A 27,119-nucleotide genomic window follows, 5' to 3' on the forward strand; every position below is an offset into this window, starting at 1 on the left:
GTAGAAGTAAGTTCCTTAAAGGCCATTGAATAAACTTCCACCTTAAAACAGGAAGTAAAACTATAAGAAATTGTAATGTTCTTATAATTGTAAATTATATGATTTTTTTTTTTTAAAAAGAGCAATTGTAGAGTTTCTTGCCGGTTCTACTCAGCAGAACCTGCCTTCCGAACCGGTGGTAGTCTTTACAAATAGTCAATGACCTGAATGAAAAATATGAATTTAGAATTTATTAATAAAATCTATTATTATATTTTTTTTTTTTTTTTTTTTTTTTTTTTTTTTTTTTTTTTTTTTTTTTTTTTTTTTTTTTTTTTTTTTTTTTTTTTTTTTTTTCCGGTTCCGGTCTTCAAAGTATCAACATCAGTGTAAACTAAGTCCGTTAAAAGTCGCGATTAAAAATAGTTATAAACATTGTTTACTCAAGAATATTATCACACAAGATTACAAAATAAGTGTTATAGTGTTGGAGATATTAATAAACGTGAAAACTGCACATTACACTACATCAAAGAAGAAAGTTAATTAACAACATTTTGAGGTTAGACCATAGACGTACTTCACAAGTGATAAATATTTGGCCATTTTGACAACTAGCGACTGACATCTGACGTATACGCCAGTGTTGCAAGTGTTGAAAAATAATCTGTTACTTCCGCTACTGTTACGTTTCGTTTCAAGCAAACTCCCTAAAAATGGATGCGCAGTTCCAACTTTTGTTCGACAAAATGAAAATAGAAATGCAACATCAATCTAAGGAACTTAAGGAATCTATTACTGATAACATAATGACTAGAATGGAAGAAAAATTAATTCCTTTAGTAGAAGAAAATAAAAACTTGAAATTAAAAATAGAAAGTCAGGAAAAAGAGATAGAATATTTAAAAAGAGAAAAGAGGCGAAACAATATCATTATATTTGGCATGGCGGAAACAGAAAATTCCTCTTTGGATTTAATAAATAATATTAAGAAAACTTTTAGAAGTGACATAAATGTTGATATTGAAGAAAATGGAATTAACAATATATATCGAATAGGAAAGAAGAATAGAGAAGGAAATAAAACGAGGCCCATCCTATGTTCGTTCGTAAACGGATGGAAAAAGAGAGAAATTATGGAAAATAAGAAGAGTTTCAGGGATATTTATGTCACCGAAGACTATTCAAAGGAAGTTTTAGCGAAAAGGAAAGCTTTACAGACAGAATTAGCAGACGAAAGGAAGAAGGGGAAGGTAGCATTTTTGAGATATGATAAGCTTGTAGTAAAGGGAAACAAAACAAATAATGACAAAAGAAAACGAGAAATTTCTTCTTCACCGCATTCAGACATTCAATCCAAGAAACAACAAACCACCCTACCTTTTAAAGCTAGTAGAACTAACGCATTTGATGTTACAAGAAACAGATCCAACTCTCTTACTAACCTTCCTATAAATAAACAACAATAGCAACTAAAACGGAAAATAAAACAACATGACACAACAAAAATACTTACAACTATGAAACAACACCCTCCCCCAAGCCGATTGGTCATCGTGGGGGAAAATGACCAACACCCTCTAAGAATAGGTAACACCAAAAGAAGAGAAAATAATTACGACATACACATAGCGTCGTTTAACACACGATCTCTAAGAACCCCAGAGAAACTTATTGAACTAGAAACAGCAATCACAGAAATTAATTGGGATATTATCGGAATAAGCGAAATGAGAAGATTTGGAGAAGGAATAGAAGAATACGAAAACTATATACTACACTACAAAGGAGAAACACCAGGAAAATATGGTGTTGGTTTTTTGATTAAAAAAATATATAGTGATAAAATAGAGGAACTGAAAGGAATATCGGAAAGGATTGCAATTCTCAACATTAAACTTCCCGTACAAAATAGAGAAGATGAATTTTGGTCGATAATTCAAGTTTACTCACCGACCGAAGCAGAAAAAAAAGAAGATGAAACCAAAATAATAGACTTCTATAAAAAATTACAAAAAACGGTAGATACGGCTCACAAAAATATAATAATAATGGGAGATTTTAATGGACAAATTGGGAAAAGTCACGAAGGCGAAGAGTATACTATAGGAAAACACGGTTATGGAAAAAGGAGCAAAAACGGAGAAAGATTGGTGAACTTTGGTTTAGAAAACAAACTAAGTATATTGAATAGCTTTTATAAAAAGAAAAAGAACAAAAAATGGACGTGGATTTCCCCTAACGGACTGCATAAAAACGAAATTGATTATATTATGACCAACAAACCAAAACTTTTTAAAAACATGTCAATTATACATAATTTAAACTTTTATTCTGACCATAAAATGATTCGTGCTACATTGCGAGGAACACCTATGAAGAAAAGTCGAAAATTGCAAAACAAGTCGGCGCACCATGTGAACACCATAAACAACAATATATTAAATAACGAAGAACTAATGAGCAACTTAAAAGAAATTCTAGATAAAACAGAAGAAAAAGAGTACAATAAGTCAACTCAGGTGAAATATTGCAATTTTGTAAATATCCTCAAATCTGAATCTAGAAAACTATGTACAAACAATAGAACTATACTCTCCTCTGAATCAATCCAACTACTTGAAGAAAGAAAATTGCTTTTACGAGGCCCTAAAAATAAAGAAAACCGTAAAAAGATTGCAGAAGTAAGTAAAAAAATTAACAATAAAATAAGGAAAGACAGAAAACAGAAAAGATCAAACACTTTCCAATATCATATAAAGAAGACAGGCGGAGTAAAGAAAGCTTTTAAAGAGTTAGAGATAAAGAAAGATTGGATGCCAAATGTGAAGGATACACAGGGAAAGTCCACTAGCAAAAGATTGGAAATATTAAACATTGCTACGAAGTATTACAAGGACCTGTATACAAGTACACATAACAAGCTCTCTATGACACTATCTGATGACACGAAAGAATCTGATAACATTCCACCTGTCCTAAGAGAAGAGACAGAAAGAGCTATTACTACGCAGAAGTTAGGAAAAGCACCCGGCCCTGATCAAATTACTAATGAACTTCTCAACATATTAATGCCAATAATTGTACCAAAACTAACAAATTTATTTAACGAAATAATAACGACAGAAACCATCCCACAAGATTGGACAAAATCAGTCATAATTTTGTTACACAAAAAAGGAGACAAAGGGGACATCGACAATTATAGGCCGATAAGTTTAATGTCTAACATATACAAAGTCTTTTCAAAAATACTATTATTCCTGCTAACTAACACCCTCGATGAAAGTCAGCCGAGAGAACAAGCTGGATTTAGGAGCAACTTTTCGACTGTAGACCATATTCACGTGATACGACAGATTCTTGAGAAATACAGAGAGTACAATAAAATATATTATCTGGGTTTCGTAGACTTCAATAAAGCGTTCGACTCTTTAGAACACTGCTATATATGGGAATCATTAGAGCTACAAGGGGTCCATAGAAAGTATATACGCATATTGAAGAACATTTACGGAAAAAGCACAGCACAAATAAAACTGGAAACTACAGGTCCTGAGTTCCGCATTGAAAGAGGGGTCCGTCAGGGTGACCCAATTTCACCAAAGTTATTCGCAGCAGTTTTAGAAACGATATTTTTAAGACTGGATTGGGAAAAATTCGGCATTAATGTGAATGGAGAAAAATTAAGCCATTTGAGGTTCGCTGATGATCTTATACTTTTCTCAGAATGCCCTAAGGACTTGCAACAAATGTTGCAACAATTAGCAGATGAGAGTGCAAATGCAGGACTCTCAATGAATATATCAAAGACTAAAATAATGACTAATTCGACTAATTACAATGATATAACGGTTAACAGACAGATATTGGAATATGTTAATGAATATATTTATTTAGGGCAGTTAGTATCACCAGCAGGATGCATGCAGAAAGAAATTGAAAGGAGAATAGCCAACACTTGGAAGAGATATTGGTCACTAAGTGAAATTATGAAAAATAAAGAGACACCAATGTCGGAGAAACGGAAAGTGTTCAATACATGTATCCTGCCATGTCTAACGTACGCATGCCAAACATGGGCGTTAACTGAACATCAACAAAATAAAATTAATGTATGTCAGAACAGTTTAGAGAGAAGTATATTGTGTGTAAGGCGAAGAGACAGAATCCAGTTAAAAAGAATAAAAGAAAAAACTAAGTTCAAAAATGTTTACACTGTATGTAGAAAATTAAAATGGCAGTGGACGGGACATATGTTGAGAGAAAAGAAAGAGAAATGGACAAAAATAATAACGGAATGGTACCCTAGAGATAGTAAACGAAATAGAGGAAGACAGATGATGAGATGGGAAGATGATTTTAAGAAAATAGGAGGACCAGAATGGATGCGATTAGCAAAAGACAGAAATACGTGGAAAATATTAGAGGAGGCCTTTGTCTGTACAAGACAAGCTGTTTGAAAGGGAGATCAATCGGATCGGATAGAAAATTACTATTTTAGCTAGTTGTTAACCCTACATTTTATTAACTTTGTTAGCAAGTAACTACTTGTATGTAATGATAAAAAACAGCAATAAAGGCTTATTTTATTTATTTTATTTATTAATAAAATCTATACTTTCATACTATTCGTAATTCCATAGTCTGTCTGTCTGTCTGCAATTAACGGCTAAACTGATTTAAACGTAAGATGTTAGACATAGGTAAGGTGCTAGACGTATAGTTAGTAGATGGATGTCCGCTAAGAACCGGTTTTGCGACAGGGCTGGTTTAAGCTAGACTTCGAAGCAGGATCATTTTGTGAATTAAAGGTTGAAAGTTATATTTATGAAAATTACTCATAGTAATACTTTATAAACATTAATACAATAAATAAATTTGTTGTGATTTGCAAATAACGCGCGATTCAAGTATATTTGTGTGAAATTAATTAGCAGAATAACGGCAGAACGTTTGCCGAGTCAGCCAGTACGCATATAATGTATATATAACATATACATAAATGTTGTCCGTCCGTGTCGGATTACGGGGAAGTGGGGCGCGTGGGGCTTCGCAGATTGTGGCTTGTGTGTCAGCGGTGCGGTCGGCACGCCGGTACTACTGTTGACATTCTTACTATTTACTAACTACTAATTTTAGCGGACTCAAAGGTAATTACAAAAATAAGAAAACTAATATCGAACAGAGGTTTTGATTCACAGCACTTGTCAGGACAACTTAATTAACAAATCAAACTGTAACCAAAATAAGGCCCTAGAATGGCAGAGAATGACCTTGAGTGAAGTCACGCACTTGTGAACGATGTGTGTAGGGTTTAAGGATCCTTTGACTGTTAACAATAGCGGCGATAACACTAATATGATAGACGCGACGGTTTGCATGGATGGGGTGTGGATTTTCATCCTCCTCCTAACAAGTTAGCCCGTTTCTATCTTAGACTGCATCATCACTTACCATCAGGTGAGATTGTAGTCAGGCTCAGACCAATTATTGTACAGGACCTGCCTCGGTAGATGTTACTTTTCTGTCAAAGTATATGATCAATGAACTAATGCGATTATAAAAACTGTCTCTATAGTATCGATGTTTCATAGGTGTAATCGTGTTCGTTGGTTAAAGAGCTCCTTAAAAATACCTTTTTGTTTAGTTGAATGGTGTAAAAAATGGGTGAAAACTTCTAGTTTAGTATAAGATATATACCAAATCTAAGTTCGTTTTCTTCAGAAAATGACAGACAATTTTGTTCGTGAATTTGGGTGCGATACTGGTCCTTCTATAATTGGTCTGAGTAGTCAGGGGCCAACTTGTAAAGAAGAAAAAAAAATGTTTGTTACTCTTTCACGTCGCGACTATTGTACCTACCGATTTACATGAAATTTGGGATGGAGATAGATTATGTCCTTGATTAACACAGGTTATCCCAAAATTCCGTCGAGATTTGCGAAAAACTGATTGATAGAAAAGAAAAAACAAAATGAGAAATCAGTTATTAAGTGGGGACGTTTTTTGGTCGCTGATTGTGCATCCACTTTTTTTTAGGAGTCGATGCATTTCGACTATAAAAATATGTCTGTCTGGCTGTGTGTGATTTCCACTATTGCGTGCGTATTTGTCGACTAGTTGCCCATTGAACGTAGGCGTCCACATATCCGCATCGTATGTATCGCATCGCCTGAAACGGGTGTTTAATTTTACCGTAGAAAAAATCCATTCGATGCGGATCAGTGGACGCCTACCATAAAGGAGACATTGAAACAGTTACAATAATTATGTAAGTAGGTACGAGTGAATTTTCCGCGTCGCCGGTCAAGTGGGCGCTGGACTGAGACTCGTGCTCGTTGTGTATTCTAATTAGATACGTGTATTTGTTTTTAGGGTTCTGCACCACGAAAGGAAGTTACGGAACACTTATAGGCTAAATTTTTTGTCCGTTTCTCTGTCATGTTCATTGGTCATGTCGATTCTGTGTACAGATAGGAAAAACAGTATTTTGAATTTCAATAATCGATTCCAACATGAATATATTTTAAGCAAATAAACCGTGATAGCCCAGTGGATATGACTTCTGCCTCCGATTCCGGAGGGTGTGGGTTCGAATCCGACGAACCCGATCCGGGGCATGCACCTCCAATTTTTCAGTTGTGTGCATTTTAAGAAATTAAATATCACGTGTCTTAAACGGTGAAAACATCGTGAGGAAACCTGCATACCAGAGAATTTCCTTAATTCTCTACGTGTGTGAAGTCTGCCAATCCGCATTAACCCCTCTCATTCTGAGAGGAGACTCGTGCTCAGCAGTGAGCCGAATGAGTTGATAGCGTTGACGCTACGCTAGCGTAAAAAAACAGCTGGTTAGTTAGTTAAACAAATTTAAAAATCTCGTTATTGATACAAGTTGGGAGGAGGGTAGAGTAACAAAAGTTGTTACTAACCAGATGTTTTTTTTACTTAATTTTTACGAAAAATTAGCTTTTTAGCAATCAGGTGTACAAAATGGTCTAGGGATCCCTGACTCTCTGTAATCTATACTAATCTATATTAATGTTATAAAGCGGAAGAGTTTGTTTGTTTGATTGGACGCGCTAATCTCAGGAACTACTGGTCCGATTTGAAAAATTCTTTCAGCGTTAGATAGTCCATTTATCGAGGAAGGCTATAGGCTATATATTATACCCGTATTCCCACGGGAACGGGAACTACGCGTGTGAAACCACGCGGCGTCAGCTAGTGTAAAATAATAATTTTAAATCTCTCTTTTCTTGTTATTTAGTGATGAGATTAGTTACAAAAACGGACACACAATCAAACGGGCTAGCGGTGAGCATCGCGGAAGTGATCCGTCCGAGGTAAATGGTTCCGAAAGCGTAATGACGGCAATTTGAACAATTGCCGTACGGCGAGCCGTTCCAAAAAATTGGATGATAATGGTTGCCGTATGTACCTACCTTGCGTAATGACTTACCTTTGTTTTGCTTTGTTACTGGTTAAAGGCTACGATATTTTATTCTAAAGCAGGGTTTCTCAAAGTGGGGTTCGGCTGGCAGGGGATTCGCGACAAGATTTACGTAATGGTGGCTTGATAACTGGTACCGATTCAGAGTTAATTAGGTTAAAGTTGTCCAAAATTACTCCACTTGCGACAAGAAACAAGCACACCAATCACATTATTACAAAGACATTTCTTTTGGTTACTTTATTTGTTACCTTTTATTCAAACTTATTTTCTTCAATAGTCAAAGGAGATGGTCCAAAATTGTATGGAGCCAAGGATCAGTCATTGTACCCTGGCGGAAATATTTTTATAAAAGAAGATATATTTTTAACTATTTTTGATTATACAAATCTATATTCATTATCTCCCAAGAAATGCAACATTATAATGGGTAATAATGGCGGATTGATGACGTTTTCAATGCAGCAGTCGATTTGACGTTTAAATGAAATTAAGACAAATATACACATATGTCCGCCTCAGTTTTGATGCGCTGGTGGCCTATCTCTAGTGTAAAATATCATTGGGTAGGAAATCTAAATCTTCAGCGTAATTTAAGGATGTATGTATATCTTGTATAATAATCACAAACGAGCCACAATTGGTCACAATAAAACGCCCATCAGTCGTCATGTCATGACGTTTGTATGGTCGTCAGACGGGTGTCAAAATGTCATGGCGGGGTCACTGACCTCCGGTGTGTTAGGGTTGCCAACTGTTATTCTTTAAATAAATACCTACTAGCTGACGCCTCGCAGTTTTAGCCGCGTAGTCTCCGTCTCTCGTGGGAATATAGCGTTTGACACTCACAAATAACGTAGCTTTTTATTGGTACAGTCTAAATCGGTTCAGTAACTGTCCCTTAAAACGTCATTTTTACCTCTTTACAATATTAGTATAGGTTAGTAGAAGATACGAATTATAAAAGACCTACTTCTATTACAGTTATCCAATAAGTACATCATTTGAAGCCGCGATAGCCCAGTGGATATGACCTCTGCCTTTGATTCCGAAGGCGTAGATTCGGTTCCGGTCCGGGGCATGCATCTCCAACTTACCGTTAAGAGTATTTTAACAATTGACTCTACTGTGCAGGAGATATTCCAGTAGGAAATTTTGTTATTTACACGAGGAAAGATATCTAGCATGTTTTTGAGTACCTTCAGTATGACCTTCTTGCGTCTTAAATAGTTCTCAGACGTGATTACATGAAAATTTTAATTTTTAAATATTATTTTTTTTACAATGCGAGCTAAAACGCCTGTCGACCATGATGGTCTATATTTCAACTGTTTCATGACGTCACTATAACAAATCCCTCACAAACAAAAATATTAGTTAACAATTAATTTGACGTTTAATACATCAAGTAACATTGTGACGTCACAAAATGGACGACAACGTTTTTGAGATTTGAAATTTTTTAAAAATATATGATTAATTAAGTTTTTTATGAAATCCTTAACTTTTATAATTTATATCGATCTATATATTTCGGATCCTTATTCCGTGTAGTACACGAAATTAATATTGTTGATATAAAATTTGATAAAGTCAACTACCATATTCTTTGACGGTCTCGGTGGCGCAGTGGTATGCGCGGTGGATTTACAAGACGGAGGTCCTGGGTTCGATCCCCGGCTGGGCAGATTGAGATTTTCTTAATTAGTCCAGGTCTGACTGGTGGGAGGCTTCGGCCGTGGCTAGTTACCACCCTACCGGCAAAGACGTACCGCCAAGCGATTTAGCGTTCCGGTACGATGCCGTGTAGAAACTGAAAAGGGTGTGGATTTTCATCCTCCTCCTAACAAGTTAGCCCGCTTTCGTCTTAGACTGCATCATCACTTACCATCAGGTGAGATTGTAGTCAAGGGCTAACTTGTAAAGAATAATAAAAAAAAAAATCTTGCACAGACGTCTGTCTATCTGTGATCTTTGCACGAATTAGTGCACAGGCCAAGATACACGATTTAGATAAATACTTGTCACGGTCGACAACCCTGATTGTAATGGATTTTGATTTGAGACAAGCATTAAGATATGCGTCGGTCGGTCGACGGAGACGGCGCTAACGGGACGCGGTGCGAGTGTGAAGGAGACGGCGCGCGTTCACGCTTGACCGTTTGCCGGGTTAGTGGTGCCAAAGTCAATGTTCACTGTGGCGAGTCGCGTTGCATAATATGAGTTGCCGCGTATGCTAAACTAGCGACTTCGTCCGCGTGGAATTCAGTTTTTGACAAATCCCGCGGGAACCATGGATTTTTATGATGAAATGTAGCCTATGTGTTTATCCAGGGTATATAATAATTTATTTATTTTGCTATCCTCCGCGAAAAGCCGACGAATCCATGCGACAACGTCACCCAGGTCCGACAAAATACTCTCTACGTACGTTTCACCCCGAAACCAGAGCATCCTCAGGAGATGTTGACTCTACAACGTGGATAATAGCAATATAAATAAATTATTATATATTCATGATGAACTTCCGCAAAGTAACGCCTGCTTCTAGCCAATATTTAATCCAGAGTATTATCTATCTTCATTTTAAATTTCAGCCAAATCGGTTCAGTAGTAGCGGCGATAAAGAGTACCAAACATCAAACATACATCCATACAATCTTTCGCGTTTATAATATTAGTAGGATAGGATTCAGTACAGTACTTACTCAATACACGCTTAAGTAAAAAATATTAATTCCTTTAAACCTAATAGTCTAAGGTCCAGATTAGAAGTGATCTTCACCTATCTGTTTATTGGATGAAAAGTGTTTTATATCAAAAGAGGAATGCCCAGCGGCCCCGGAAACCCAGGTGGAGTTGATAACATGATGTCTAAATGAGGATCTGGTTAAATATTTGGCTTAGTAAAAGTATGTTTCTTTAAGAAAAATACATTTTTTTATCACCCTTCTAAGCAAAATGTACGCCGGTGTACCAAAGCGGCAAACCAACATTTGCAACTGACGATCAAGTAAGCTCATTACATGATGCCGATCGCGAACAGCACACGATCATTTTTATCGGCTGTCAAGTGGTTAGCGCTGCAGGCATGTGAGCTTACTTGATCTCGAATATGCTTCAGCATTGCTGACGGTTGAGTTTCACACATCATGTCCAAATGTCTGTCTGTACAGCAAAAGTAAAACCGTTCACCATTAAATGCATTTGTAACATTTTCATGGGCATCTCACAGTTGTCTAATCTGATGTGAAGTATTACGCCACTCGCCACGCATTGTGAGAGCTGTGCCCCATTGGTACGTCGCGGTCCGTTGCGACGTCGTGGCGTCGATGCTGCGTCGATGCCATATATTTTAAAACTAGCGCACGCCCGCGACTTCGTCCGCGTGGAATTCGATTTTCACAAATCCCGCGGGAACCGTGGATTTTTCCGGGATGGAAAGTGTTAATCCAGATAGATAGAGAAGCCTATGTGTTAATCCAGAGTGAAATCTATTTCCATTCCAAATTTCAGCCAAATCTCTTAAGTAGCCGCAGCGTAAAAGAACAAACATACTTACACACTTCCACACTTACACACAAACTTTTGCCTTTATAATATTAGTAGTAGTAGGATAGCCTCGTGGTGTCACCCGCGTAGAACCCGTTCCCAAAAAATACGGATATAAACTATAGTCTGTGACATTTATAAATAATGTAGTTTTCTAGTGGTAAAAGAATTTTCAAAATCGGTTCAGTATATCCAGAGATTAAATCCTATTCAAATACAAATAATACAAACTTTACCTCTGTATAATATTGGTATAGATGGCAGGCATGTCATGCTTTGGGCCTCATTCACACGAGGGTTAAAAGAGCGGTGCGTTAAAACCCTGCGTTGTCGAGCGTAGCCTATAGTATCAAGTTGAATGAGTCCTCTTACGCACGAGAGTTAAAAAAGCGATACGTGAAAACCTAGCTTTGGCGCTTTTATTTACGTTCTTAATTTAATTAATTTCCAACGCCCAAGATTGAAAATGCAACACTTAAAAAAAAGCGTCATGTTTTAAAAGCGCTGTCGTGTGAACTCATATACTTGGAAATGCATTTGTTGTATTTTAATGTTTAACGTCCGTTAAAATAAAAACTTTCGTGCGAATGGGGGCTAAATGTGGCAACATTAAGAGACCCCGCTCACTTACAACTTTTAGTTGGCCGACTAAATCGGCCGAGTATATGTAGAACAGGTATAGCGATGTGTGCCAGCCCGCACATCTGTCCAACTAATATATTGGACACCGACCGCGATCACGCACAATTAAAAAGTCGCCCAACTATCGGCCAACTAAAAATTGTCAGTGAACGGCCACCCTAAAGCGACGTTTTAACGGAGCTCCGTTACTACAACGGACAGTGTTTCACTTGTTTTTATCCTGTGTGCGTGCGTTATCCTTTTTAACGCAGGTGTTGCATATGCGTTGATCCGTCGCGACGACACCGCAACGTACTAATGAGGCGTGTCACTGACAGTGCTCGCACGCGCCCACCAGCCGACTCTCACGGGTGGTGATGGGCACCGCGCGGAGGCTTGCGAAAAATACAGCGAACGGGAACGAGGTCAGGAGAGCGGCGCTTGCGCAACTGTTCATTAAGATTATATTGTTATTACGAGTGCAGAGTAACCGGCGTTACGTGCAACTTTTCTTTTTTTTCTTACTTACAAGCGGTCGCTCGTTACTGTCACTTAACGTCGAGTGAGACCGCAGTCAAGCGTGGACTTGCCGATGAATTAAAAGATAATTCGTCTAGTGACTAGTCAATACCGTCTTCACCATAAGGGACTGACAATTTCTCTCACAACATTGTTGTCGGGCACATTACACTTTTTTCACAAATCAGTGATTTTATCAGAAGGTATACTAAGCATATACTACGCCATTATATCGATGACCAGAAATACCGAAAGAAACTTTGGTAATTGTAAACAAAAAACCAGCATCATTCTAATATCATTATATCATACTGTGTTTGATTACCTATAATATAATTATGGTCATACTTTCCAAAAGGACCCCAAATTCTTGTGTGCCCAAGGACCAGTCTTGATTAAGACGGCGGTGCATCTAGTCACAATCCATCTATTCTTCCATAATAATGTTATAAATGTAATATGTAGTCTGTTACCTTCACACGGGTTAGCTGCTGAATTGTTTTGGACGAAACCAAAAGTCCACCAAACATCCGGCGGACCGTGCCACTCCCGAAAGGTGTTAAGGACTAGGGAGATTCACTAAAATTTATCGCAACCGGATCTTCAATGAAGTGCCAAAGAATGTCTGTCGAAAATGCTACATTGACGCTTTGAAAAATTCCTCATTCACTATAAGCAGGAGGCACTAAGTGCGCTAGTAGATGTCTCCTACTGCCCGTTATTTTAAAATTTGCTTATCACCTACACACAGTAAGAGGGGTAACCACTCGGTTCCAACCTCGTGATAATACGGAATAATTCGAGGGAGAGTGAGTCTCGTATGAAACTTGTACTTGGCGTGTTCCTTTCTTCGTCGAATTATACTCGCCGTCTTCTGAAATACAAGTTGTGTCTTCTTTGCTTGTCCCTTATTCGTACTCTTTCCGTTGATAATCAGTTTAATATAAGTTATCTTTGGTTTGTCCGCAGCAAGGCGAGCAGACAAGATGGCGGACACTGAGGCGGAGACGCTGCCCAACGGCACTGGGCCGCTGTCGGCCGAGGAGGAGGACCGGCTCAAGCAGCGCCCCGCCGACATCGACGCCGTGAGTATCCGCCCCGTGACGAGGCGCGCACACAAGATGGTGGATGACTTCCCAATGGCTTAATGCTTTGCCTCGTTAAGCGATGCTGTTTGGCGTTAGAACTACCCATGTCCAAAGCATTTCGAGTTAGAGCTCTACTGCTACTGAAAGCTGGAATTCCAATCCATTGAAGAGTGTGTGAGAATCGGGAGACTAAACGGCTGTGTGTCTACTGCAACCTAAGCAAAGGATAAGTTAACTATGTAATTGTGACTCGGATAGTATTATAATCGACGTAGTTAGTACCCAATTAGTTCTCATTTCCCAAGATTTTTAGGGCACAACAATGCAGCTTTAGTCATACTCGTATATATCATCACATCAGCCGATGGACAACCATTGCAAGATATAGGCCTTTTGTAGGAAATTCAGAACATAACTATGTCTCTGGCATTGGTTCTTCAGTGGATCTCCTCATTTCTGATTCGATGCTAAGACACTCCTGAGTATTGCTTGCTCCAATACCCGCTGAGTGGAGTTCTCGTTATGAAGCGCATAGTTAGTAATCAAGTCTTGGAACAATAAGTCATCACTGATAACTGCATCTGCTTTTTGCTTATCAGCTTATCTAACTAGTTGTCGTTTCCCAGGACGTGCGCGAGATGGAGCGGCGCAAGCGCGTGGAGGCGCTGATGTCGTCCAAGCTGTTCCGCGAGGAGCTGGAGCGCGTGCTGGACCAGCAGATGCACGAGGGCAACGACGCGCCGCTGCTGCAGCGCATCCGCGAGATGGTGGGCGGCCGGCTGCACACGGGCAGCCTCAGGGTGAGTTTCACTTACCTTTCATTGTTCGACCGGAGATGGTCGTACGCTGGGCACAAAGAACTGCACAGTATCTGATCAGTGGGATTCGCTGACTGAGGAGCAATCAGGATAACCTCTACTCCCCAGTCAGGTCTCCTAACATCCGTGTAAGATGAACTGCTTCTTCAAAACTTGGTGCAAAAACAAGAAATATCAACTCCTATTTACAAACAGAAATATTAAAAGTACGGCTTGAGGGTATCACAAGTATTTTTTTGCAAATGGAATAAATTAGTTTGGTAATTGCAAAGGTTTTTAAACGGTTTTATTTTTCTGGTCAGTCTATAAAAAGTTATTTTTGGTAACTAGAGACTAATGTCATCGACATAACGTTATTGAAATATCTGCAGCTATATGTGAGCTACATTTCGCCAGCAAAGCTTGTCCAAATAATGCTATACAGAATGAGTGAACTAATTCAGCAACCTTCCCATACGAGCGAACAACAAATCGCCAAGGTTTCGTCACAATAGCATGAATGATTCAGTAGGGCAGTTGAAAAATGATTCAGTAAACATGATGTGAACATTTTCATTTACATTGAATATAGATGACCCTGAATTGAAAACACAGCTTCTAGTTGCCAGCATCGAGCTCCCTTCAACACGCTTGATGTCTTTGATACATTTTGTGCGGGGTCGCCATTCCAGTACCTTGGGACCCCAATGTCTATCGGCTCTTCGAAATATGTGGCCTGCCCATTGCCACTTCAGCTTCGTGACTCGCTGAGCTATGTCGGTGACTTTGATTCTTCTACGGATCTCCTCATTCATGATTAGATCACGCAGAAATCATCATCAAACTCCAAGCATAGGTCTCTCTATCGCCCGCTGAGTTTTTGAGCCTTTTCTCGAGGCCCACAGTTAGTCACAATTCTGTTTTAAAATAAATGGTTAAACTTAAACGTTTACATGGCGTGTTCCAGGGTCCCAGCTGCGTGTTGCCCATAAATGACATCAGAGGCATCGAAGGCGTGGGCTACGAGAAAGGAGAAAAGATACTGCGGTGCAAGCTGGCTGCGGTCTACCGTTTAGTGGACCTCTTTGGATGGACTCAAAGTGCGTATTAGGCCTTAAAAACGAGGTTTTCAATGGTGATGGATAGATTGATTGTGGGCATGCCTTTAGGATAAAAATGTGGGGTGTATACCAATGGCTATGGATATGCATTGATCGTGTAAGTGCCGAAGGCTCCTTAATGGGACCTCAGCGGCGTCACCGGCGGGCTTGGGCGAGCCCAGAAGCATCGCCTTATGGGGCCCGAAGGCAGAAGCAGAGTAGATGCGCGGAACGACTCGCTAAGGGCGTCTCCTCTGGGACACGGACTTCGGCTTAGTGCTTCTGTAGATCATTTCCATCCATAAATTATCGGGTAACCGATGCTCTATAAACTTTACGACAAAAGCTACCCGTCTTCGACTCACCAAACACTGCCAGAAGTAACACGAGCCTGTCTCTTCCAGCAGGCATCAGCGGCCAGATCACCGCGCGCCTCAATACCGCCGTGGAGCAGGTGCTCACGACGCCCCGGGGCCTCTTGCCGCACGAGGTGACCGCCTCGTCGCTGGTCAAAGTGGACATGCAGGGCGCCGTGCAGGACCAGGGCACCACCAACTTCCCCGTCAACGTCGAAGGTGAGCGAGAAACACTTCTACAAGCATTACACGATTGCCCTTTGACAAGACAGCCAATGCAGGAGATAACTAATATCGAAACCAGCATCATATTTCTTTTATAAGTCTTCAAGTGAACTTTGTTTCTTGGTGAATTCTTTAAGGATACTTTGTTGATACCGGGAGGGAACTAGATTGTGTTGGACTAGTGTCAATTCCTTACCCCTTAGCTATTGGAGCATCATTCCAATATGTAGCCTGGAGACAGTACCGAAGGCTTTCGCTCACAACTCTGATATCTGTGTGATCCTCAACATGAATACCACAAAAGATATTGTGTTGTTTTGATAATTTTCGCTGCTGGTATACAGGGTTCTACTGGAATGCTTATGCACACAACTGTGACATCTTCAATACCTCGCTCCAATCTTCAATATTTGAAAGAAAGAAAGAAATATCTTAATTTTTAGGTAGTGCTACACATTACAATATTAAATTCTAAATATATAGCTTATAGTTAAAGCAATATAAGAAGAACGCCCTGCAATATGTGGCATAACCTAGAAAAAGGCCCTAACTCAGAATTTTGCCCACTATACAAATTTCCTATTTCTCGATGAGAAGACCAGGAGACAGGTGATTAGAGGCTCTAACTCTTGGGATTTAAGGAGTTGTTGAGGAGATGTTGGAAGCCTAGGGCGGCTGGTTGCTTGTTGTTGATCTGCTCGTATGTTGTGCAGGGTTCTCCCTCCACGCGTCCGTGCACGCGGCGCGGCCGGACGTGCGCTGCGTGCTGCACGTGCGCTCGGCCGGCGCGCTGGCCGTGTCCGCCACGCGGCGCGGGCTGCTGCCGCTGTGCCACGAGGCGGCGCTGCTGGGGGACGTGGCCTACCACCGCGTGCCCAACGGTACGTGGGTCATCATCGCCATCATCATCATCATCCATCATCATCCTCCGTCCACGAGACTGCACGCATAACCGCAAAGTCATCGTCATAGTCGTCGTCATTGTCAGGGCCATCTATTTTTTTTTTTTTAATAAATATACTTAAACAATACACATCACTATCTAGCCCCAAAGTAAGCATACAGAGTAGCTTGTGTTATGGGTACTAAGATAGTTGATATTATAATATTAATATACATTTATATACTACATATAAATGTTCTTCCTGTTCTGAGTAAATATAGAAAAACATCAAATCAAACGACGGCAATCAATGCTAGACAGACAAGGGACGTTTACTTCACCTTACTTTCATGATAAAATAACCCCTAATTGAGCCATTGAGAGATTTTTTGTGAATTTGTGCAGAGCCTAATTAAAAATATGCTACGTAAAAACATCTAACCATAAGATGGATTCCAGGTCTTCTGGACAATGAGGAACAGGAGAAGCTCGTCCGAGCCCTGGGCCCTCACGCCAAGATCCTGATGCTGTCCGGAGGCGGCGCGCTGTGCTGCGGGGCGACCCTGGAGGAGGCCTTCTACCAGGCCAAGAACTTGAACGCCGCCTGCGAGGTCCAGCTGCGCCTGGCCTCGCTGCCGCTGGATGAATTGACGCTTCTGGACGAGGAGACTAGGAGACAGGTGATTGGGGGTTGCAACTCTTGGGATTTGAGGAGTTAGGGAGGAAATGTCTGAAGTATTACAACTGGATTATTAGGCTGATAACAAAGATTTCATATTTGAAGGATAACACAGGCTTGAGGAATCACAATTAGAAAACTTTAGGGGAAGTTTGAAGATAGGAAGCAAATGTTATGTTTGAGGATGCAGGACATCGCTAACGAGGTGGACAGTTCCTGCCCTGTCACTACTACCCCGTCTCCCAAGAAAGAGTACTTCATTTGTCGATGGAGCTGAGTTTAGACAATACAGGGCGAGCGACTCATGCGTCCGAGGTAGTGTGTTACGGCAGCTGGCGTCTGCTACGGGCTGTGTGGCGGAGTCTGCGCTGGGCTTATGGGTTCCGTACACTCCGCTACAAGTGGACTTCGACGATTAATGTTTGATAGTCAGCTAACTTGCAATTGTATGTCTGTGGGAGCTCTTTATATAAGCAACTTGTGTGTTGCAGATGTACGAGTCGTCGCGCAAGCCGCCCACGGACGCGGCCAAGTGGCGCGTGGGCGGGGAGGAGTTCGAGGCGCTCATGCGCATGCTGGACAACGCCGGCTTCCGCACCGGCTACATCTACCGCCACCCGCTCGTCAAGGTAATGTGCAGACGTACGAGTCGTCGCGCAAGTGCTGTGTCGTGCATTTTGTGGTAGAGGAAACATTTGAGCAAGTCTCAGGACTTGTGACTTGGGTGTAGGTTTAAGGGATCCCTTGACAATGCATCGACACTCACCACCCTTGCCCGACATCCTCGACATGCTCACACTAAACAATTTATGATCAATAAGTACAACATAAAACATTATCAATAATTACAACACAAAACAAGTAAGGCAGCGTGACGGTGTCCACGCTGATACTTCCTTTTTATAATAATATAATATGTTAATGTTTATACCACCTGTGCTCGTAGAACTCGTAACACGTGCGTGTGAGCATGTGCGTACGGTGCATGTGCGTGCTAGTCAGTGTGTGCGTGCGGCTCAGTGTTTGTACTTGTATATGTGACAATGTGGGTGGGTGTGCGTGCGTACAAAAATGAGTGATGTCTACTTTATTACCCACATTAGACACAGTGCATAGGGCACAAGTAAATTAATTAATGGTGTAATGTTGCTCTGTAAAGGTTATAAATGTATATAAATATTCACAGAACGACGTGCCCCGGCCCAAGAACGACGTGGAGGTGCCACCCGCCGTGTCCTCTCTGGGATACTTGCTGGAGGAGGAGGAGCTCTACAAGCAGGGGTGAGTGCACAAGTGTGGCTATACTAATGCCAAACTCAATGTGAAATGTTTATCAACAAACAAAGTAAAGGTGAAGATAGAAAACTCATGTCCACTAACTATGGAGTACGGGAGGTTTTTTAGTCTGTGTAAGTAGAACATGCCTTGCCGACTAGCTGACAGGAGTCTGGAGGACTTTTTCCTCCCCGAGGAGGTATCTTGTATCCTGAATCAGGATTTGAGCTTATGATAGTGACCACGTAGGCTAACCAATGGACAAGCGAGGCAATTAGATTTTCATACATTGGTATATTTAAATGAATTAAATCCCTATAAGAGATGAATATCTTAGTATTCCATGGAATTACCATGCGGTTGCTGGGTCCATTGTGTGGCACAGAGAAAAACTCTGAACAGAGCCCCGGACTTGTGACCAACAATGTAGGTGTAGGTTAAAGACGTCCTTGACACTTGAAGTAACATTCTTCTTCTCTGCTTGTGTTGTTAGCCAAATTAGGTAAGAGAGAGAGAGACGAATATCTTAGCATTCCATTGATTCACCGTGCGGGTGCCGGGTCCGTCGCGTGGTAGAGAGAAGAACATCCGAGCAGAGTCCTGAACTTGTGACTACAGGACGTAGGGTTAAGGAATTCCTTGACGATCGATTAACACTCCCCGTTCTCTGATCGTGTTGTTCTCCCTGCCGCCACATTTGGTAAGATCCTCCTAGCGGCTTTGGATACCCGTTCTAATATAGAACTAGCTGCACTTCTAGAGAGGCCAAGGTCTTTAAGCAAGTTATAGAGAGATTTTGCTGGTAATCCTCTCGCACCTACTTCTACGGCGTACAGACTAACTACATAGCCATTTTTAGTTAGTTCATTTGTTAGGTTAGGTTAGGTTATTTATTCACTTTTATACTGTCCTTCGGAATGTTAGTAAAAAATATTATTGTATTTCAAACGAAATGTTGGTTTGTCCGTTACAATGTGTCTGTTTCTCTCCAGCCTATGGAAGAAGGGCGGCGCTAAAGCGGGAGAGCGCACCCGCTGGCTCAACTCGCCCAACGTGTACCAGAAGGTTGAGGTGCTGGAGACGGGCACCACCGACCCCAAGAAGATCACCAAGGTAGAATACCTGCGCGTTGAGGCCGAGTAGGGGGTAAAAGGGGATGAATTTGGGGGTGAATTGGGAAATTACCTGGATCTTTTACTGTGTTGAGAAACAAATAATAAATAAATAACTTGGGGATTATGTTGAGTGAGGTTGAATGGGGATAAATTGGGTTCGAGATCTTTCACTCAAGTATTGTGAAAACTGGATTACATCCAAATAGGGTTGAATAGTGTATTTCAGGGGGTGAATTGGGGTTGAAAAATCAGCAAATAATTTAAAAATTACTTCCGTATTATGCTAAATGGGGTTGTAAGTTGTACTTCAAAGGGTATATATGGGATTTGGCTATCACCTAGATGGAGTAATCTAAATTATTTAACAAAAATTGGACAAGTGCGAGTCGGTCTCGCCCAATGATTCTTTGTCATATATCGAAAACGTATTATTCTAAAAATAATTGAAATTAATTAAGTTTAAGCCAAGCCAAATACCCTAAAAGATATAGCTAATTCAATTCAAAATTAGGAAACATTCCTTACATAAAGAATTAAAACCCTGTTTTTATAATTTTAATATTATAATAGTAGTTTTTCGATTTTTTCCTATGGTTGGTATGAGACAATATTATTTGCTAAATTAAAAATAGTTCTATGTTAACAGGAAGAACACAGTGAATTGAATTTCCTTGTAGAAATGTGTATATTTTTGGCGTTAACGGCTGTATTTTTAGATTAACCTAGAAATTTGACTCACAGTTTCAAGAAACAAGTGTTAAATTCACTCGGTCTTCAAAGTAGACAAACTATGAAATAATTCTATATAAATGAATGATTTTTAATGAAAAAATTAAAAGTAAAAAATCCAGGTAATTTTTTATATGTCGATGGAAAAATACCCAGTGTGTAGGTCCTTCTGTCCAAAGATGTAATTTTTTTTGTTCACAATATAATTATTATTATTACTGTTTAAGTGTAATCGGAACTAGTGTATTTCGTGTGGATTTGCTTGCTTCGATGATTGGCGTTAACTTTATAAACTAAAATGCGTTTACTAAAAAAAAACATTTTTTTGTGTATTCATTAATGTATTTTGATTATTTTATCCTGTATATCAATACATTGTAGACCGATTTGGAAATAGGTCTTCAATTTTAGTTTTTTTTTCATATAATATAAATTGACGGACCAAACTGGGCCAAGTTTATGATATGATTTGATGAAATTATCATCATCTGCTTGGCTCGTCAATTTATCTACATAATATATAAAAAAAACAATTGAATGTGTTGACGGTACCAGGTTAAAATAATTTAGTTATTAAAAACAAATTAATCTTTTGCCAAAATTAATATGCCTATTAAATTATTTTTGTGTAGCAAACAAAATCGTGAATAAAAATTATTTGTAATATTTGTAGAATCGGGCTATGTAATTATATTAAAGAAAACACTATAATATTCAATTTTGACAGATGCTAAAACTGTTAAGTTATTTTAAATATTCTTTTGAGTATTTTTTTTAAATTACATAAAGTTTGTAGACTCATCTCATGATATTAAATATAAATGGATGCATTGTTGAAGTCATAATTACAATAACTTGAAAAAAAAATTATGCAAGTTTTTCAAATTGAAGAAATTTTATTAAACTCTTTAAATTTTTGTAGCTATTCCAATAGATTTTTTTCGATTATTTAAAAACTAAATTAATAAATATTATATGAATATTCATTTGTTAAAAAATAATATAAAAACGTTGTAGATTTTGTTTAAATTACCTATATATTAGAATAGACAAAAATAGACCACAATATTTAATATCTAGAAAACTAAAATAATTAAACATTCTAAATACATTCCTTTAAGCTTTTAGCTAATAAGACAAAAAAAAAAATACCTATTTCCACATTTTTTTCGTAAACGCGCAAATTTCGTTTATTTTTTAGGTTTTTTAATATTTTTTTTTTTTTATAATAATCAACGAAAATAATTTAATGTCTAGATGTTTAAGATGTTTAATGAATGAATTGAAATGTTTATTAATTATTATTATAGAAATTTTGCTATTCATTTTATTGTTAGTAGCAGGAAAACGGTATTATTCATAATGACCTTTCGAACCAATGGTAGGGTCTCTACATATAGTCAAACTTGATGTTTCAAATAAGACAAACATTTAGAGCGATCAATACAATCTCTCTATTTTTAAAGTATAATATGAACCAAATATTGATATAAACTATTTCCAAAGAGCTAGAATTAGTGGTCTATGGTCGCCATTTAAAAATTTTACGAAAGTTATGAAAAAAAAAAAATATTTAACGAATTTTTTTTATGACCCAGTTATGGCACATTTAACTGCTGGTTGCTGGATCATTATGAATTTCCCTTCACTCTACTAAAGTAAAAAATAAATCGCTTTTTTAAGAAATCATTATTTAATGCTTACGTAATATATATACAATTTTATATACACGATGCGTAAAATATATATATTATATTATGTTTATTGAAATTAAATAATAGTAAATGATAATAAATTAAAGATATATTCGAAAAACTTTATCCCTGTATTTTTGATGAATTGGACACGAAATGAAATGCTTTTGAATTTTAATGAAATTAATGGATTTTTGCTTTGTTTAAAAAAAAACTTTTTTCCTAACGTTATACATAGATGTGTTACGTTAACGTACGGTTTTATTTTGATTTTTGTGACTAATACAATAATATTTTGCAGTGGGTCGACGCTAACAACGACGAGGTAAATAATTGTCGCGCCATTTTTGTACCTATTATTTCTTTTAACATCTTTTTTTTCTCTTTTACTTTTTTACTTTATGGTGATAGGGTATTTGGCTATGTTACTTTGTGTTCGTCAAACCGCTATAGTCGAGTGGGTAACTTGTGTCTGTTGTTAGATTGTAAAAATGTCGGTATACGTCCGACAATGTGGGCTGAAATGGAGCTCTATATTCTAGTCCTCGTGACACAGTTTAAGAAGAAATATGTCGGCGCACGTCCGACTGTGTGGGTTCTTTCAGAAAAATATAAATTTGCATTGATTTTTCTGAGATTACTTGACCCAGATTTAAAAGGTACTTAAAATAATGTAAACTAGGAATAGATGTTATTTGTTTTTTTTTGTGTTTATTAGTTCACGTTTAAGCTAGAATTTAGTATAACTAAATGTTTAGAGCTAATTACAGTACATTATATACCAAATAGTGTTATAGTAGATTATGAAACGTTTCCACGAAAGGTTTTTTAAAAAATCGAGTGCATATTATTAGATAAACGAAGACTTCTAGACAAATCTCTAACTCACTCCTCGTCTGCGCAGTGCAAGGGTATGACGTCAGAGGGAAAGCACTACATCCATGTTTATTTCTACCTCCAATCAATTACCGAGTCCTGGTCTGAAGGACTTGGTTGCTGGTGTAATCACAGGCTCATGAGGTTAACATTTAAGCCTCAGGTTGGTTGGTAACCAGTAGGTCTAACATGCGCACCACGATATCTCAAGTCGAGAGAAAGACCAATGTCGACCAACAGTGGTAGAGTTGAGATATTTCAACTTCGCCGCTATTGGTCGATAGTATGTCCTTTTCTCTACACGAGATATTAAGTCATTGCATGTTAAGCTGGTGTGATGTGTAAGTGGGGTGGGGTCAATAATTCGTATGACGTAATTAATGGTCTGCCGCTTTTACCACTCACCCCTGTACGTCCTAGGCGAGAATCCATTTGGTTGGTTATAATAATTTTCAGGTACAAAAGTCAAATACCCTATTCTTTTAACAATTTCGTACGCTTTCGGTACAGGGGGTCACATATTATATCGTTTCAGGGTCTTCTTGATTTCTTTCCGCCCATTAACATATTAATTTTGTCATACACAGCGAAAAATATTAACATTCCTTTCACGATTCAACAGCATTTCATCATTTACCCTGGTGATTTGGATGAAATTGTTATTTTTTGAATCGATCTTATTATCGATCATATAGCAACAGAGTGTAATATCGATTTTTTTGTCAATATTTCTATAATATATATCGATTTTATCCGAAAAAGAAACATCGAGTCTGTACAGTGTAGGGCAAAAGAGAAATTGGTCTAAATGTTGCCATTTAAAAATCCTCTTTCCCTGCACCTTTTTCATTTATGTTTTTTTTATTCTCTCCCTTGTGCAACCCTGAATTCTGCAATTTTGAAATCAACGTTTATGTTACGAGTTTTTGCAAAAAAAAAAATAGTTTTATTTTTCATGACTGAAATTAATAGAATGAATGCTTTAAAGGCTTTGCATGGGAAATTAGTTTGAGAAAAAAGTGGTAATACTATACTGTACACGCTCGATGGTTGTTTTTTACCAGGAAGTTTGTTATACGCTTTATTTTATGCACAATTTCATATTTTCTCCTTCACGCAGAACCTCCTTTAACCTCAACTAACCTCTATAATCCTTGCTTGAAAATTGAAGAAACTGGCAACATTTTTACTAATTTATTTTTTCTTTCTCTTTCTCCCTACATCGTTGGTGCGGAAATCGAATCGAAACTCGAAAAAAAAATCTACTGAAAATATGAAAAAAATGTGTCAACGTGGTATTGTTACAAAAACAAAAAAAAAAAACAATGGTGATTTACGATGTAACTATATATGGATGCTACGTGATTTATTTGGTAACAAAAAAATCATTTGAAAACACGTGACGGTCGAAAACTGCAATCACATGTGACAAATATGGCACATACAAAAAATATGAAAAAAAAAACATGACATGGATCTACATGTCGTTAACATCAACGTATACACGGAATTAAATACAATTTTTATGGAACAACGTGTGAAAAATGTGAAAAACATGCCAAAAAAATGTGATTTTGAATGGAAATTTGACACAAAAGTGGGTGCAAGACGGTTCGCCGGCGCACTCCAGCACGCCGGTGAAGATCGACACGCTTCAGTTCGTGCCCAAGAACACCAACCCCAAGGAGTTCAAGCAGTTGCAGCAACAGGTATGATGACGAATTTTTTAAATTATTATAAACCGCGAGCCTGCGATGGCCATATTTGTCCCATTTTAGGAAGTACAGTCATTATCAGCCCATGCTGCTACCATAGGTAAGTATGGTAGCATACTTTAGCAATTATCGTCCAAAGCCACTACAGTCCAAACTCCATAATAGTCTGCCATACTACTGGAGTATGGGCTAACAAATGTGAACCTGTGGCTCTAGGTGTAGGGTTAAGGAGTTCCTTTATGACATGTCAACTTGCCTTCTCCGTTCATATTGTTCTTCCTACCCAGCTAAATTTATTTATTAGTAATAATAACATTTCAGTACTAGCAGAGTTATTATAGAGCTGAGCTGCGTTATCCGTGTACTTATTTCTGCTGCCGAGCAGTTTTATTGTGTTTTGGCCTAAAATGTTTAGTTGCCTGTGGAAGTACAGGCACAATAAGGTCTTTTTCACTCACACACACTCCTACTACAGAGCACAGTGAAATTCATGTCATCTACAAGCTTGAAAATCTTTGCTGTTCATATCGAAATGTTTACATTTTTGATAATAATGATAATGAAAACGATATTGATTATAGCAGCAAAACTAGACGTGCTAGAGATATACTGCTTACATATTCGCTTCAGTCAGGCGTCCCTAGACTGGCACTGTTGTTTAATAATGAAACATTGTATATACCTAATGCCTCATATGGGCTTGTACAGATCAAGGAGAACCGGCGCGCAGACAAGATCAGCGCGGGCCCGCAGAGCCACATCCTGGAGGGCGTGACGTGGGACGAGGCGGCCAAGCTGGTGGGCGAGGACGCCGCCAACACGCACACCGGCGACCACGTCGTGAGTACAAAGTTCTCCACTGCTGGGCAAACCGGGCATATATCGGCTGGCGGGAGCAACACCCACTAATTACCCACCCATTAATTCGACACTCTAATGAGCACCATCTAATAAATGGTGGTTACCAGAAAAGTTCGGTGTTTGTCCGCAAATGGCGAAATTTTCTCGCACATACTACGTGTCTCAGAATTCTCATAAAAGGATGTACAGAAGCCCCCAAGCGTGTGTGAAGAATTATTATACTTTAAAAGTAGTTACACTAGCCAATAGCAGAGTTTCATGACGCCTTAAAGTCCTAATTAGTTAAGGTTGTAAAATTGTCTTTCAGGTGCTAATGGGCGCAGCGTCGAAGGGCATCATCCAGCGCGGCTACCAGCACAACGCGACCATGTACAGCGCGCCGTACGCGCGGAACCCCTTCGACCACGTCACCGACAACGAGATCGACGACTACCGGCGCACCGTCGAGCGAAAGCAGCGCCCCGACTGTGAGTTACTGAGTGTCCGGCTCGAAGGACCAAAAACTTCACTGGATATAGTTTGCACAACGACTATGATACGCGCTAACTGGTTTGTCTGCCTCACTAACGACAAGATTGATGATTTCCACTGTGTTAGTAATGACTATCCGGCTCGAAGGACCAAAAACAACACTCCATATGTACCGGTAAAATAGCGAAACACCGCCTGAAAATGGCATTAATTACATAGCTTATTATAGTATAAAGTAAAACATCACGTCGCCTTTTCGTTTAGGTATTAAGTACGCAATGGATTTAAATGTAGTCTCTTTTTTTATTGCGTTTCATCAAACGTGTGTGTAAAACGTAACGTGTTGATTTAAAAATAATATACGTCTAATCTAAACGAAATCACGCTTTGCCAGTATTAGATACAACAGTTTAATAAGTGGATTTATTCTGAGCCTTTAACCCTAGAGCTGTAATAGTTATGCCGATGAATAGATAAAGTCCGGCTTGAAGGACCAAAAACATGTTCAATTATAAGTTATTTTGTTCGCAGACGACACAGACATATCGGAGTCGGAGGCGGTGAGCGCGGCGCAAGTGACGTCACCCAACACTGCGCCCTCTGACACCGAGGACGAGTCGCGAGACGGTGAGTGGTCACCGGCATATTATAATAATAAAAAGAAGAAAGATTTGATTTTTTTTTGTTCGAATTAAATAGGCTCTGAAACTACCAGATTTGAAAAATTCTTTCACAACAATTCTTGCTAGGAGTATCTGCGTGATCGAATCAGACATGAGGAGATCCGCAGAAGAACCAAAGTCACTGACATAGCTCAACGAGTTGCGAAGCTGAAGTGGCAATGGGCGGGGCACATAGTTCGAAGAGCCGGTGGACGTTGGGGTCCCAAGGTGCTGGAATGGCGACCTTGCACTAGAAAGCATGGTGTTCCGACCCCCCACCAGGTGGACTGACGACATCAAGCGAGTCGCAGACGTTCGCTGGATGCAGGTGGCTCAGTATCGTGATGTTTGGAAGTTCCTACAAAAGGTCTATGTCCTGCAGTGGACTCCATCGGCTGATATTATGATGATGATCCTAAAGTGGGCCCTTTAATTTTCCTGAAGTTGGAATTAAACATATTTCGAT

General features: G+C 39.0%; 2 protein-coding genes across 10 annotated transcripts in view; both read left to right on the forward strand.

The window, feature by feature from the left end:
• The window catches only part of LOC112053720 (protein hu-li tai shao), a 100,018-nt gene that overhangs the window by 55,913 nt on the left and 16,986 nt on the right, over nucleotides 1–27,119 (forward strand). For 4 of the 9 annotated variants that reach the window (XM_052889685.1, XM_052889687.1, XM_052889684.1 and 1 more), the window contains exons 3-16: nucleotides 13,097–13,212; nucleotides 13,842–14,015; nucleotides 14,980–15,112; nucleotides 15,517–15,687; nucleotides 16,407–16,574; nucleotides 17,036–17,256; nucleotides 17,747–17,884; nucleotides 18,442–18,536; nucleotides 19,523–19,643; nucleotides 22,370–22,393; nucleotides 24,543–24,653; nucleotides 25,368–25,499; nucleotides 25,828–25,987; nucleotides 26,523–26,618. In XM_052889685.1, the coding sequence (XP_052745645.1) occupies nucleotides 13,114–13,212; nucleotides 13,842–14,015; nucleotides 14,980–15,112; nucleotides 15,517–15,687; nucleotides 16,407–16,574; nucleotides 17,036–17,256; nucleotides 17,747–17,884; nucleotides 18,442–18,536; nucleotides 19,523–19,643; nucleotides 22,370–22,393; nucleotides 24,543–24,653; nucleotides 25,368–25,499; nucleotides 25,828–25,987; nucleotides 26,523–26,618 (1,843 nt within the window). In that variant the 5' untranslated portion in view covers nucleotides 13,097–13,113. The remainder of the gene's footprint in view (nucleotides 1–13,096; nucleotides 13,213–13,841; nucleotides 14,016–14,979; nucleotides 15,113–15,516; nucleotides 15,688–16,406; nucleotides 16,575–17,035; nucleotides 17,257–17,746; nucleotides 17,885–18,441; nucleotides 18,537–19,522; nucleotides 19,644–22,369; nucleotides 22,394–24,542; nucleotides 24,654–25,367; nucleotides 25,500–25,827; nucleotides 25,988–26,522; nucleotides 26,619–27,119) is intronic. The other 5 variants (XM_052889686.1, XM_052889691.1, XM_052889689.1 and 2 more) reach the window with 3 other exon arrangements.
• On the forward strand, nucleotides 354–1,450 carry LOC112042845 (uncharacterized). The gene has a single exon (XM_024078017.2). It carries the CDS (start codon nucleotides 696–698, stop codon nucleotides 1,446–1,448), a length of 753 nt encoding a protein of 250 aa, XP_023933785.2. The 5' UTR covers nucleotides 354–695; the 3' UTR covers nucleotides 1,449–1,450.

This window comes from Bicyclus anynana, chromosome 26 (assembly GCF_947172395.1).
Source record: "Bicyclus anynana chromosome 26, ilBicAnyn1.1, whole genome shotgun sequence".
NCBI lineage: Eukaryota > Metazoa > Arthropoda > Insecta > Lepidoptera > Nymphalidae > Bicyclus > Bicyclus anynana.

Excerpts from the sequence above, each read along its gene's own strand:
- LOC112042845 (XM_024078017.2), top strand. The coding sequence starts at position 696 with ATGGATGCGCAGTTCCAACTTTTGTTCGACAAAATGAAAATAGAAATG.